At 42.8% G+C, this 10,390-nt stretch overlaps 1 protein-coding gene across 2 annotated transcripts; it reads left to right on the forward strand.

Annotated features, from left to right (window-relative positions):
- Nucleotides 1-3,012: 3,012 nt before the first annotated feature.
- LOC126459157 (uncharacterized) lies at nucleotides 3,013-7,447 on the forward strand. 2 transcript variants are annotated; one of them, XM_050095841.1, is made up of 3 exons: nucleotides 3,013-3,087; nucleotides 6,463-6,720; nucleotides 6,895-7,447. In XM_050095841.1, exons 1-3 carry the CDS (start codon nucleotides 3,042-3,044, stop codon nucleotides 7,371-7,373), a joined length of 783 nt encoding a protein of 260 aa, XP_049951798.1. In that variant the 5' UTR covers nucleotides 3,013-3,041; the 3' UTR covers nucleotides 7,374-7,447. The 2 variants fall into 2 exon arrangements, with proteins under 2 accessions (XP_049951798.1, XP_049951797.1); XM_050095840.1 differs by having other exon boundaries at nucleotides 6,463-7,447.
- The last annotated feature ends 2,943 nt before the right edge of the window (nucleotides 7,448-10,390 follow it).

Genomic DNA, 10,390 nt, shown 5'->3' on the forward strand with positions numbered 1-10,390 from the left:
AGAGGCTTGATAAACACTTCACAACACACTTTCTGACTCCGGTGTTAATTTTTGTGCAAACGCTTACACCGAAGCTCTTCAGTGGATAGTAGTAAAATATTATCCTCCGACTCAATCTATCAGGCCAGCAAATGTGAAGTTTCGCTTGAATAGCCTTTTTTAATGGATTTCCCGTCTGTTCAGGAGGATGGAGGCTCTAGTGGCTCTCTGGTCATTTTGATTAAAATTTTCTCTGTTTTCCCTAAATTAACTTCTGATATATGATCGGATGCTTTCTACTAGATATCCACCGACCTCTACCTGCCCATTCCTTGTGAAACTAGACCAGTATATTTGTAAATCCCTGTATGCATGCTGAAACCGAACTCGTGACAAAATCTGAGAGTTGTTCAGAAATCAGTGATAATTTCTGAGTACGTTGGTATAAGACGCACATGTCTCCTAAGTCTTGAAACAGAGTAATAATACAGGGTGTCCACAAATTATCTTGGCAACTTAAAAACTGAATATCTTTACAACTACAGTATACGTTAAACAAATGATTTTCAACATGTGGTAAGATAACTCATAAAGTTTTGTTTCCTCATTCATAGTCATAAGTGTGTGCACCCTCAGTGGCACGGATAATGTCCAGTCGTACTTCTATTTGTCTCCACGTACGGTTCAAGATTATCACAGTGACTTGTTCAAATGCACTACGAATCCAGACTTTGATTTGGTACACCAGATCCTCTACAAAACTCCACAGGAAGACGTCTACTGGTGGTGAGGGCAGAGTATAGCGGCGGCCATCGAACTGGACCATCTCGTCCAACGCAACTATAAGGACATCTTTCATCTGGAAATTGATGGACATCTTGCATCAATACTGCGTCACCTGGAAGGTAAAAAACTTATGAATTATCTTACCACATATTGAAAACCATTTTTTAACTATCTGGTATAGTTTTAAAGTTTTGTAAATCCTAAGTTGTAAAGATAATTTACAAGCACCTTGCATAGTTATGTATTATTCGGAGACCTCAGTTACCTTTTATGCTAGTTTGTTACCCACCAATTTAGGTTTCTGCGCAAAAAAGAGAAACTTCACAAAAGTGAAAAAGTCTGTAATATTCAATCAACAGAATTCCATCCCTCTGTGTTTCACAGTTAATGCACAAATAACTTTGTCAGGAAAACAATCACAGAAGAGTACCAAGCTTGAGAACAAAGAGTAAAGCTTAGAATGATAAAAACAACAACAGGAACGACGAGATGATTTATTAATCATGACTAGTTTCGTGACATTGTAGTCACATCATCGGGTAAGAAACTGTTGACCTAAATAAGATAGAAAAATCGTGAATAGAACTGTCGTAAAACAGGAAGTACCGAATTAATACAATGTTGCTTAGCGAGTGAGATACGCGGACCTTTCGATACTTAAGGCCCTTAAAATCTCCTTAAGGACGAATAATAGAAATCCCCTATCTTTCTGCACGAAACTGGTGTCATACAGTATGCAACCGTCATGAAGAAAATAGCTAGTGGAACTAGAGAAAGACATAACCGTAGAAAAAATTGTTTATTATGTCCGTTCTTATTCAACAGTTTTTGATTCCGGAGTAACGTTATTCTCCAGTTCCACTGGATATTTCATTCAAGACAGTTTCGTGTTTTACGACTTGAGTTTGGTACAGGAAGGTAAGGGATTTATATTATTCACCCTTACGGACGTTTTAAGGACTTTCTGTATTGAATCAACATTGTGTTAATTCGGTAGTTCCTGTTTTAAGATAGATCTAACCACTGTTTTGTATCTTCTTTCGGTCAACAGTTTGTTACCTGAACATGTGACTATAGCGTCATGAAACAAGTCGTGATTAATAAACCATTTTGATGCTGCTGTTACGGTTTTGATAATTTGAAATGTATCATCACAGCTGTGGTCGCCCTTTATGCCAAGTGATCTGTAAAGGGTAAAGTGTTCATTAGAGCTGACAACAGCAAGTAAGTACCATGGGAGACTGAATTACCTTTGTTGCCAAGAGAGGCAGCGCATACTGTCGACTTTTGCAATCTTGTGGAGATGTTTTCAGTACAACATCGACACAAAGACAAATGGGGGGAAAGAAGTACAATTATTCAGTAACGCGCCACCGAGGACCACCTGTCCCTTGTATCAAGCTATTCAGAAAATATCACTGAACAACTTCCGAAATTTTTTCATTGTAGTTCAAATGGCTCGGAGCACTATGGGACTTAACTTCTGAGGTCATCAGTCCCCTAGAACTTTGAACTACTTAAACCTAACTAACCTAAGGACATCACATACATCCATGCCCGAGGCAGGATTCAAACCTGCGACCGTAGCGGTCGCGCGGTTCCAGAGTATAGCGCCTAGAACCGCTCGGCCACCCGGCCGGCCATTGTAGTTCAGGATCGCCGTGTAAATGACTTGTGATTTTTATTCTTAAAATGGGATATCACGATTGTCTAATATCTTTGTAAAAGCAATCCACGTATGAGTAAAACTGCTGCTACTGTTACTATAATTCAATGTGGACTACCAAACAAGCACAGTCACGATACAGGAGCTTGTGTACTTATAACTTAGTTTTGTTTTTGCTTTAAACTGATTGGTGCTGTAAGTCTTTCCGTCGTCTCTTATGTGCAAATACACAACTACTATAGTCCACAAATGTTGTCTTCAGAAGCAAATAGAAGAATATGCCGATGAGTGTACAAGTCAGCAGGTAGCGTTGTTTACTGCCACCTTGCACTGATAACGCTTGTGAGAAATTAACATTGAAATATTTTGTTGCTTGCATATTCTCATGATACGGTATGACGACATTTAATGAGTGTCCACGAGGAACGGGAAAACGTTCGGTGGCGCCACCCCCACCTGTCTCCATCCAAGTAATGATTGTGCAGGAGAGCGCACCGACTTTCCTCGTAAGGTCGCCGACTTCCTCATGAGCTCCCAATATAAGGACCAGCAGCGTCCGTTTCGGCCACCGAATCCACAACCCACAGCCCACAGCCCACAGCCCACAGCCATGAGGTCCATCTTAGTCGTGTTGGCCACCGCCGTCGCTGTGCAAGGTAAGCTGCCTCTGCTGCCTTCCAGATGGTCACTGTGTCTTCTCGTTCTGCTTTCCTGTAGCGGCTGAAGCAAATGCGTGTCTGTCATGGAAATTTTAGGTCTCTGCAACCTGAATAACGTGCTAATGCACTAGAAGGTGTTAAGTTTCGTGTCTTTATAACGTAGTTGTCAGTACCTTCGGGCTGTAAAAGAATAATAACACATCCTTCAGTAGAGTTATACACTTCAACGTCGTTGTTCAGTTTTTAACATGTGCTAATGCATCAGAGCGAAATCGAAACTGGGGGAGGGTCTGCTGCAAGAAAGTACAATCATAAACTAGAGAAAGGAAATGACAGACTATGTGGGTGTCCATTACTTCATTACTAGTTTCAAAGACAGCAGTATCCGCAAATGCACTTGCTTTATTTACTGGCTTACAATCTATTGTCGCAAAATTGTAGGATCTATTTCTCATCTGTTTAGATCGTGTATACGCCATTGAAATAAGGTGCAACAAAGACAACAATCAGACCCTTATTCTCGGAACAGGGGGACAACTGGAGCACATTGGAATACCAAATTTAAGTTTTTCTAATACTCGTTCTTGGATTTCACTTTTCGATATTCATCTTAAATATGTATATTCTTTTAATTCCCACGAATTGTGAGTAATACAGAGATTACGAAACTATAAAATCACGACGTACTCAAACTGAGTAGTGCGTTGTTTAAAACATTCGATAAAATTGCTATCATATTATTAGGGGAGAATATTTTCTTAGATTTTATATATTTATACTGTACGCTATACGGTTTTCCATCTGAGGTCGAAATGAAAACTAAATTCAGTCTGAATAAAATATTTCATGCCAGTTTCCAGCCATAATGCGTAAACAGTGTTGTACTTAATAATGTGCAATTTTCATGTCGTCAGGATTATTGCAGCCGAGTTCTCTGTGTAAAAATTCTTTGCTCCCTATCTGTAATGACAACGTTGTGCACATCAAAATACCTCCTCATATTTCCAAATGTAACTCCTTACCGGTGCACAGGCTACCAAATTTTACTTTGAAACCAATGATCTGTGTTCGTCTACTTCTACATACATATTCCGCAAGCCACCGTACCCATGGTGCGTGGGACGGAGTAACCAGCACCACTACTAGCCATTTCCTTTTCTGTTCCACTCGCAAATAGAGCGAGGGAAACGACTTTCTATATGCCTCCGTACCAGGAATAATCTCTCTAATCTTATTCTTCAGCGTCCTTACGCGAGATGTACGCTGGGGCAATAGAATCGTTCTGCAGTCAGCCTCAAATGCTGGCTCTTTCAATATTCTCAACGGTGTTCCCCGATACGAACGTCGTCTTTCCTTCAGTTATTCCCATTTTAGTTCCCAACGCAGCTTCGTAACACTTGCATGTTGTTCGAACCTATCAGAACTAAGTCTTGCAGCCTGCCTCTTAATTATTCTGATGTCTGTCTTTAATCTGACCTGGAGCAGATCCGAAATACTCCAACGGTACTCATCAATATGCTATATGCGGTCTCCTTTACAGATAACCTACACTTCCCACCGAAGTCGACCATTCACCTTCCCTACTACAGTCCTTACATCCTCATTCCATTTCATATTTCTTTTCAACGTTACTCCTAGATATTGACAGTGTCAAGCAACACACTACCAGTACTGCATACCAATATTACAGGTTTGTTTTTCCTACTCATCTACACTACCTTGCATTTTTCTACATTTAGAGTTAGCTGCCATTCATCACACCAACTAGAAATTTTGTCTAAGTCATCTTACATTCTCAACGACGACACCTTCCCATAAACCACAGCATCATCAGCAGACATGTGCAGATTTCTGCTCACCCTGTCCACCAGATTGTGTATGTACTTGTGTATATGCTCACCTACGTGTACGTGGTTTTTATTTAGGTGATCACCGCTCGCTTAACAAGTGGTTGTACAGCTTTTACGCTCTTCTTCTAAAATACTCTTCTGGGAGATTTGCTAAAATGGAACCATGTAAGCCTAAGCTTCTTCCCTGAGGGTAAGATACAGTTATTTATAGCCTCCCACGTAGCTGATATTTGTTCACGATTTTCTTTACACCCAATATTGGCGCTGGAGATTTTGAGTCACTTACCAATATGGTTGTTTGTACTATATATTATAAGGGAAAACGAAGTCTCTGTATTTCTAACACAACCGCATCCAACATCTTTATTAACAGAGTTATAATAGATTGTACGGAACTGTATGCTAAATTCCTTGGTCTCAAGGATGATTTATTTTTCCTGAGATGGGTAGCAGTCGCCGTTTTAACGGACAAAAGAGAAGTTTCCTGAAGGAGAATTAGTGACTCCGGTTTTGAGAGGTCGATGTGATGGCCAAGTGAACGGTATATTGACCCGTTCTCTTGCACACTACTGTCCTATAATTCCTTAAGCTGGGGAAAACACACCACACAGTTGGAGAATTAGTCCTACAAAGACATTAGAGTCACAGAGTTTAACCACACACTTCGATTTCTCTCTGAAGAGTAGTGTCATAGGACGTGGGCGACACAGCAGTGAGTTCACGTCTTAAGGTGGCTTGTGAAAGCTCTAGTGGTTAGATCAGAACAGCACAAGTTGGGTGCCGCAGTAGTAAACTGTAGCTTTGATCTGGGCAGTAGTCTTATTTTGCCACAAATGATCTACAGAACCAAATGAAGAAATGCAGCACAGAGTCAATTTTTTGGACTATTTCCTAATGATAGATTTGGGTTTTCGGTTATCTTTAGTTGTGTTAAAGCGGTTACACATTTATTGTTCTTTTAAAAAGTGTAGTTTCCAGAAGTTATTAACAAAATGTGTACTCTGTAGAGCAAATGATTAAAATTGCAAGAAGGAACTTTTGGCTCCACACAACTGAACAGCATTAATAAGGTATTAAAATAATGTTCAAGTGTGTGTGAAATCTTATGGGACTTAACTGCTAAGGTCGTCAGTCCCTAAGCTTACACACTACTTAACCTAAACTATCCTAAGGACATACACACACTCCCATGCCTGAGGGAGTACTCGAACCTCCGCCGGGACCATCCACACAGTCCATGACTGCAGCGCCTTATACCACTCGGCTAATCCCGTGCGGCAGGTATTAAAAGAGGGGTCGCCAAATCAGCTGCTATTTCTCGCATACAAGTTTAAGCTGGATGTGTGTGAAAGCCCAATAAGACTGAGGGAAAAGATACATAGTTACAACATTCCTAGTGACTGTGGTTCAACAGTTGGATGAATCTTTTACAACGTTTCGTAAACACGATTTTTGTAGGTAAAATGATTGATGGGATGATAAAAACAAACAAAATGTGTAAACTGTACATCTGTGTTTACAGGATTCGGCATCAACCGAGGACTAGACACGAGCCTGGCTCAAGCTCAAGCTCAGGCGCAGGCAGTGGGGTTGGGTCTCGGCGGTGGGCTGCTGGGTGGAGGAGCAGGACTGAGTGCTGCACAGGCACAGGCTCAGGCGCAGGCTGCGGGGCTGGGCGGCGGCCACCACGGCATCTGGAAGCGCCACGCCCTCTACGGTTTGGGGCTAACTGACTCCCTCGCCCAGGCTCAGGCCCAGGCACAGGCTGCTGGGCTGGGAGGTGGATACTACGGTGGAGGTGGAGCGGCCCTGAGCCAGGCACAAGCGCAGGCACAGGCTGCCGGGCTGGGCGGCGGCCACCACGGCATCTGGAAGCGCCACGCCCTCTACGGTTTGGGGCTGACTGACTCCCTCGCCCAGGCTCAGGCCCAGGCACAGGCCGCTGGGCTGGGAGGTGGATACTACGGTGGAGGTGGAGCAGCCCTGAGCCAGGCACAAGCGCAGGCGCAGGCTGCGGGGCTGGGCGGCGGCCACCACGGCATCTGGAAGCGCCACGCCCTCTACGGTTTGGGGCTGACTGACTCCCTCGCCCAGGCTCAGGCCCAGGCACAGGCTGCCGCACTGCACGGTGGTGGTGCAGCCCTCAGCCAGGCACAAGCACAGGCCCAGGCTGCTGGGCTGGGCGGTGGTTACCACGGCATCTGGAAACGACGAGCCGAATACGGCTCGGAGCTGACCGACTCCCTCGCCCAAGCACAGTCACAGGCACAGGCCGTTGGACTGGGCAGCGACGGGGACGGTGTTGCCCTGAGCCAGTCACAGTCGCAAGCACAGGCCGTCGGGCTGGGCAGTGGTGACGACAGCGAGGGTGGCGCTGCCCTCAGCCAGGCGCAGGCACAGGCCCAGGCTGCTGCTGTCGGGCTTGAATTCTAGTGGCTTTCCTTACTGTTGCTTCACTGAACACTAATGGAGGGCAAAGTAACAAAATAAACAAGTACATGCTGCTATACATGTCTTCCTTATTTTACTGCCTATTATATGTCATAGCACCTGGAACTCCTCCTTCAATATATCCTGTCGGTTCAGATACATCCTGCAATATTTTTCTTATATAGATCTTTTCACTGAACAGTAGTGCTGGTATAATAATATAATAAGAACGAACCAACGCTCTGTTATGGATATATTCATTAATTGCTGGTAGTAGACAGATGTTTAATGTATTGTCTGGTATGCAGGCTTTCAAATGACAATGTTCTTGAATTTTTATAATGTAACATATTGATGGTTCAAATGGCTCTGAGCACTATGGAACTTAACTTCTGAGGTCACCAGTCCCATAGAACTTAGAACTACTTAAACCTAACTAACCTAAGGACATCACACACATCCATGCCCGAGGCAGGATTCGAACCCGCGACTGTAGCGGTCGTGCGGTTCCAGACTTTAGTGCCCAGCACCGCTCGGCCACTCCGGCCGGCTAACATGTTGGTTAAGGCCACTATTCGGAAAGAGCAGGATATGTGGGCTTACATCTGGTCTGGTACAAATATTCAGTTGCCATTACAGGTTTCTTACAACGCAGATTCAGAATATATGAATGGCTAGTACTGACACCTTCATTGATTTCATTTCACTACATGTAATTCGTTCATATCTTTTAACATACCAATATTTAATTTTAATTTATATTACTTCTTTTAGAGGCAATGATAAGCTGGTGGATAAAACACTAAACTCCTGTCCTGTAGCTCCTGGGTTCACCCCAGACACAGGTGTGAATCTCTATTCCTTTCAGTTGCTACAGAATTGCCCCAGGTTCACTCAGCCTGCTGTCAAAGAGGGATCTTTCCTTGGGTTTAACGCGGCCAGGCCAAGGGACTCGTCACTCCTCATCCTCCGGTCACTGTAGTGAATTACAAAGCTGATAGCAGATCCTTTACTTTTATCATTTCTTTTAGTTCTATTGTTTACTTTTATATAGTAACGTTATTGAATGTTGTAAATTTTGCAATTTATTACAGTTGTCATAAATGGACAAATCATTTTCTTACTCGAGCATCTCGTTTTGTGTCACCTACGTTTACCAGTTGTGGAATGTTATTTACGGAACAGATTTTACGAGACATTAACCAGGAATGGGGTACTGAAGGGTCTGAAACGTTGCCGTACTGTTGGGTCCTCCCCACTCGTCTCTAACAGAGTACCTTCTAGGATAGCTATACAACAATTCAAGCAAATCACATTAATAGTTTTTATTACAATAAAGAAGATTGACAATAATTAACTTTGGTTTACAAGAACGTATCGCAAGCTATTGGCAACATGCAAACAATAAATGTCTTTCGCTGTATGCAATATGGTTTTTAGTCTGAGTCTGCTAGTGTCCGTCTTCTGCTGTCCTCCAGAGGCTGGTAGGAGCGGCGTTTATATTCTCTTCTGGTAGAAGCCTCTCCTTTCGTGATGCGGTCCTTGTCAGCGGGCTTTTGGCTGACGTCGCTTCGCAGCCTTCTCTGCTCTTGCGCTCTTCATCTTCGTGCCGGCGTTTGTCATTACGCCGGAACACATAAGACGTCAGTAAAGAGCCATCACTATTTCGCTATGATCACATACGATAGCCCAGGGGTATTTCACGATAATACATTGTAAGGGACGTCGAGTCGAGCAAAATTTACCAAACAAACATTCTTTGGAAATGCGCTGTTGCTCCTACAGACATGAAATGTCAGCCAATCAACAGAGGACATTTACTACTTAAATTAACTGAAGATAATGGTTTCACCTGAACTTTCAAAGTTAAGAGCACTATAAATTCTTATCGATGGCTGCTTGCGCTTGGCACGAATTTTCCATGATATCTCCTGGGAAAAGCTTGATATTTAACCAGATACTCTCAAGTACCTTCTAAGCTCCCTTTAGTAGCATTGAAGTTATTCTTTGCCGTCTTAATATGTGTCCTATCGTCCTGTCCCTTCTTTTTGTCAATGTTTTCCAAATGTTCCTACCTTCGTCGATTCTGCGGAGAACCTCATCATTTCTTACCTTGTCTATCCACCTGATTGGCCAAATTGTCTACAGCCCCACATCCCAAACACTTCGTTTCTCTGCTGTCCCGGTTTTTCCAGTGACCATGATTCACTACCATACAATGCTGTAACGTGGTTACTTATTCTGTGTATTGAGAACAACTGTGTAAGTTGAAATAACATGTTTAATGTCGCAATTTTAGTACAAAATTACAGTTTTCAATTTTACAATATAATAACAGTTGTCAGGATAACGCATCTCACCAACATCAAAAAGTGAAATAACCCTGTACACAAAAATATTAAATATTAACTCTCAGACCGAATATTAATACTAAACACAAAAATATAAAAGTTTAATTAGAAGTGTCTTTACAAAATTGTTCCTACACATACATTATGATGTTCAGTGCTACAAAAATCGTCTGATTCTGGTTCAAACTTCAGTACTATTTAGGATGACAATCAAGTCTATGGTGGATGGATAGTTATGTGACAAATTGAGCAAAAGATTACCCAAGGCCGCTCGAGTTTACAGTGGACCCAAGCTGGTGAACCAACAAAGTGTACAACTCTGCACGCGGTATTTACCTTAATCTGCGACGAGCTGTCGTCTGCTAGGCTGCTCTCTTCCGCTGAAATTCCTATGAAAATAATTACACCTTTGCTGAATTTTCTAGCAGAAACTTTCCCCTGTGTTTCTCGTTATGCGAGAAAACATGTACTCAGCCCTAGCCTTTGTATGTGGCGGTATACACGCGCATGGTTGGAGCAGGTGTAAGAACAATTAACTAATTGGCTGGTTCGTTTCTCCACAGTTGGAGCTAAAGGTTGCTACAGCTAATTTCTAGGTGTATTTCAGCCGCTGTGAACGCAGTGTTTACACAAATTTCTTCTCTGCATCGCACGGGGCGTTAAGCGCTC

Source organism: Schistocerca serialis, chromosome 1 (genome assembly GCF_023864345.2).
Source record: "Schistocerca serialis cubense isolate TAMUIC-IGC-003099 chromosome 1, iqSchSeri2.2, whole genome shotgun sequence".
NCBI lineage: Eukaryota > Metazoa > Arthropoda > Insecta > Orthoptera > Acrididae > Schistocerca > Schistocerca serialis.

Coding starts and splice junctions, on each gene's coding strand:
- LOC126459157 (XM_050095840.1), top strand. CDS start 3,042: ATGAGGTCCATCTTAGTCGTGTTGGCCACCGCCGTCGCTGTGCAAG. Junction 3,088..6,462: donor CACCGCCGTCGCTGTGCAAG/GTAAGCTGCCTC, acceptor CTGTGTTTACAG/GATTCGGCATCAACCGAGGA.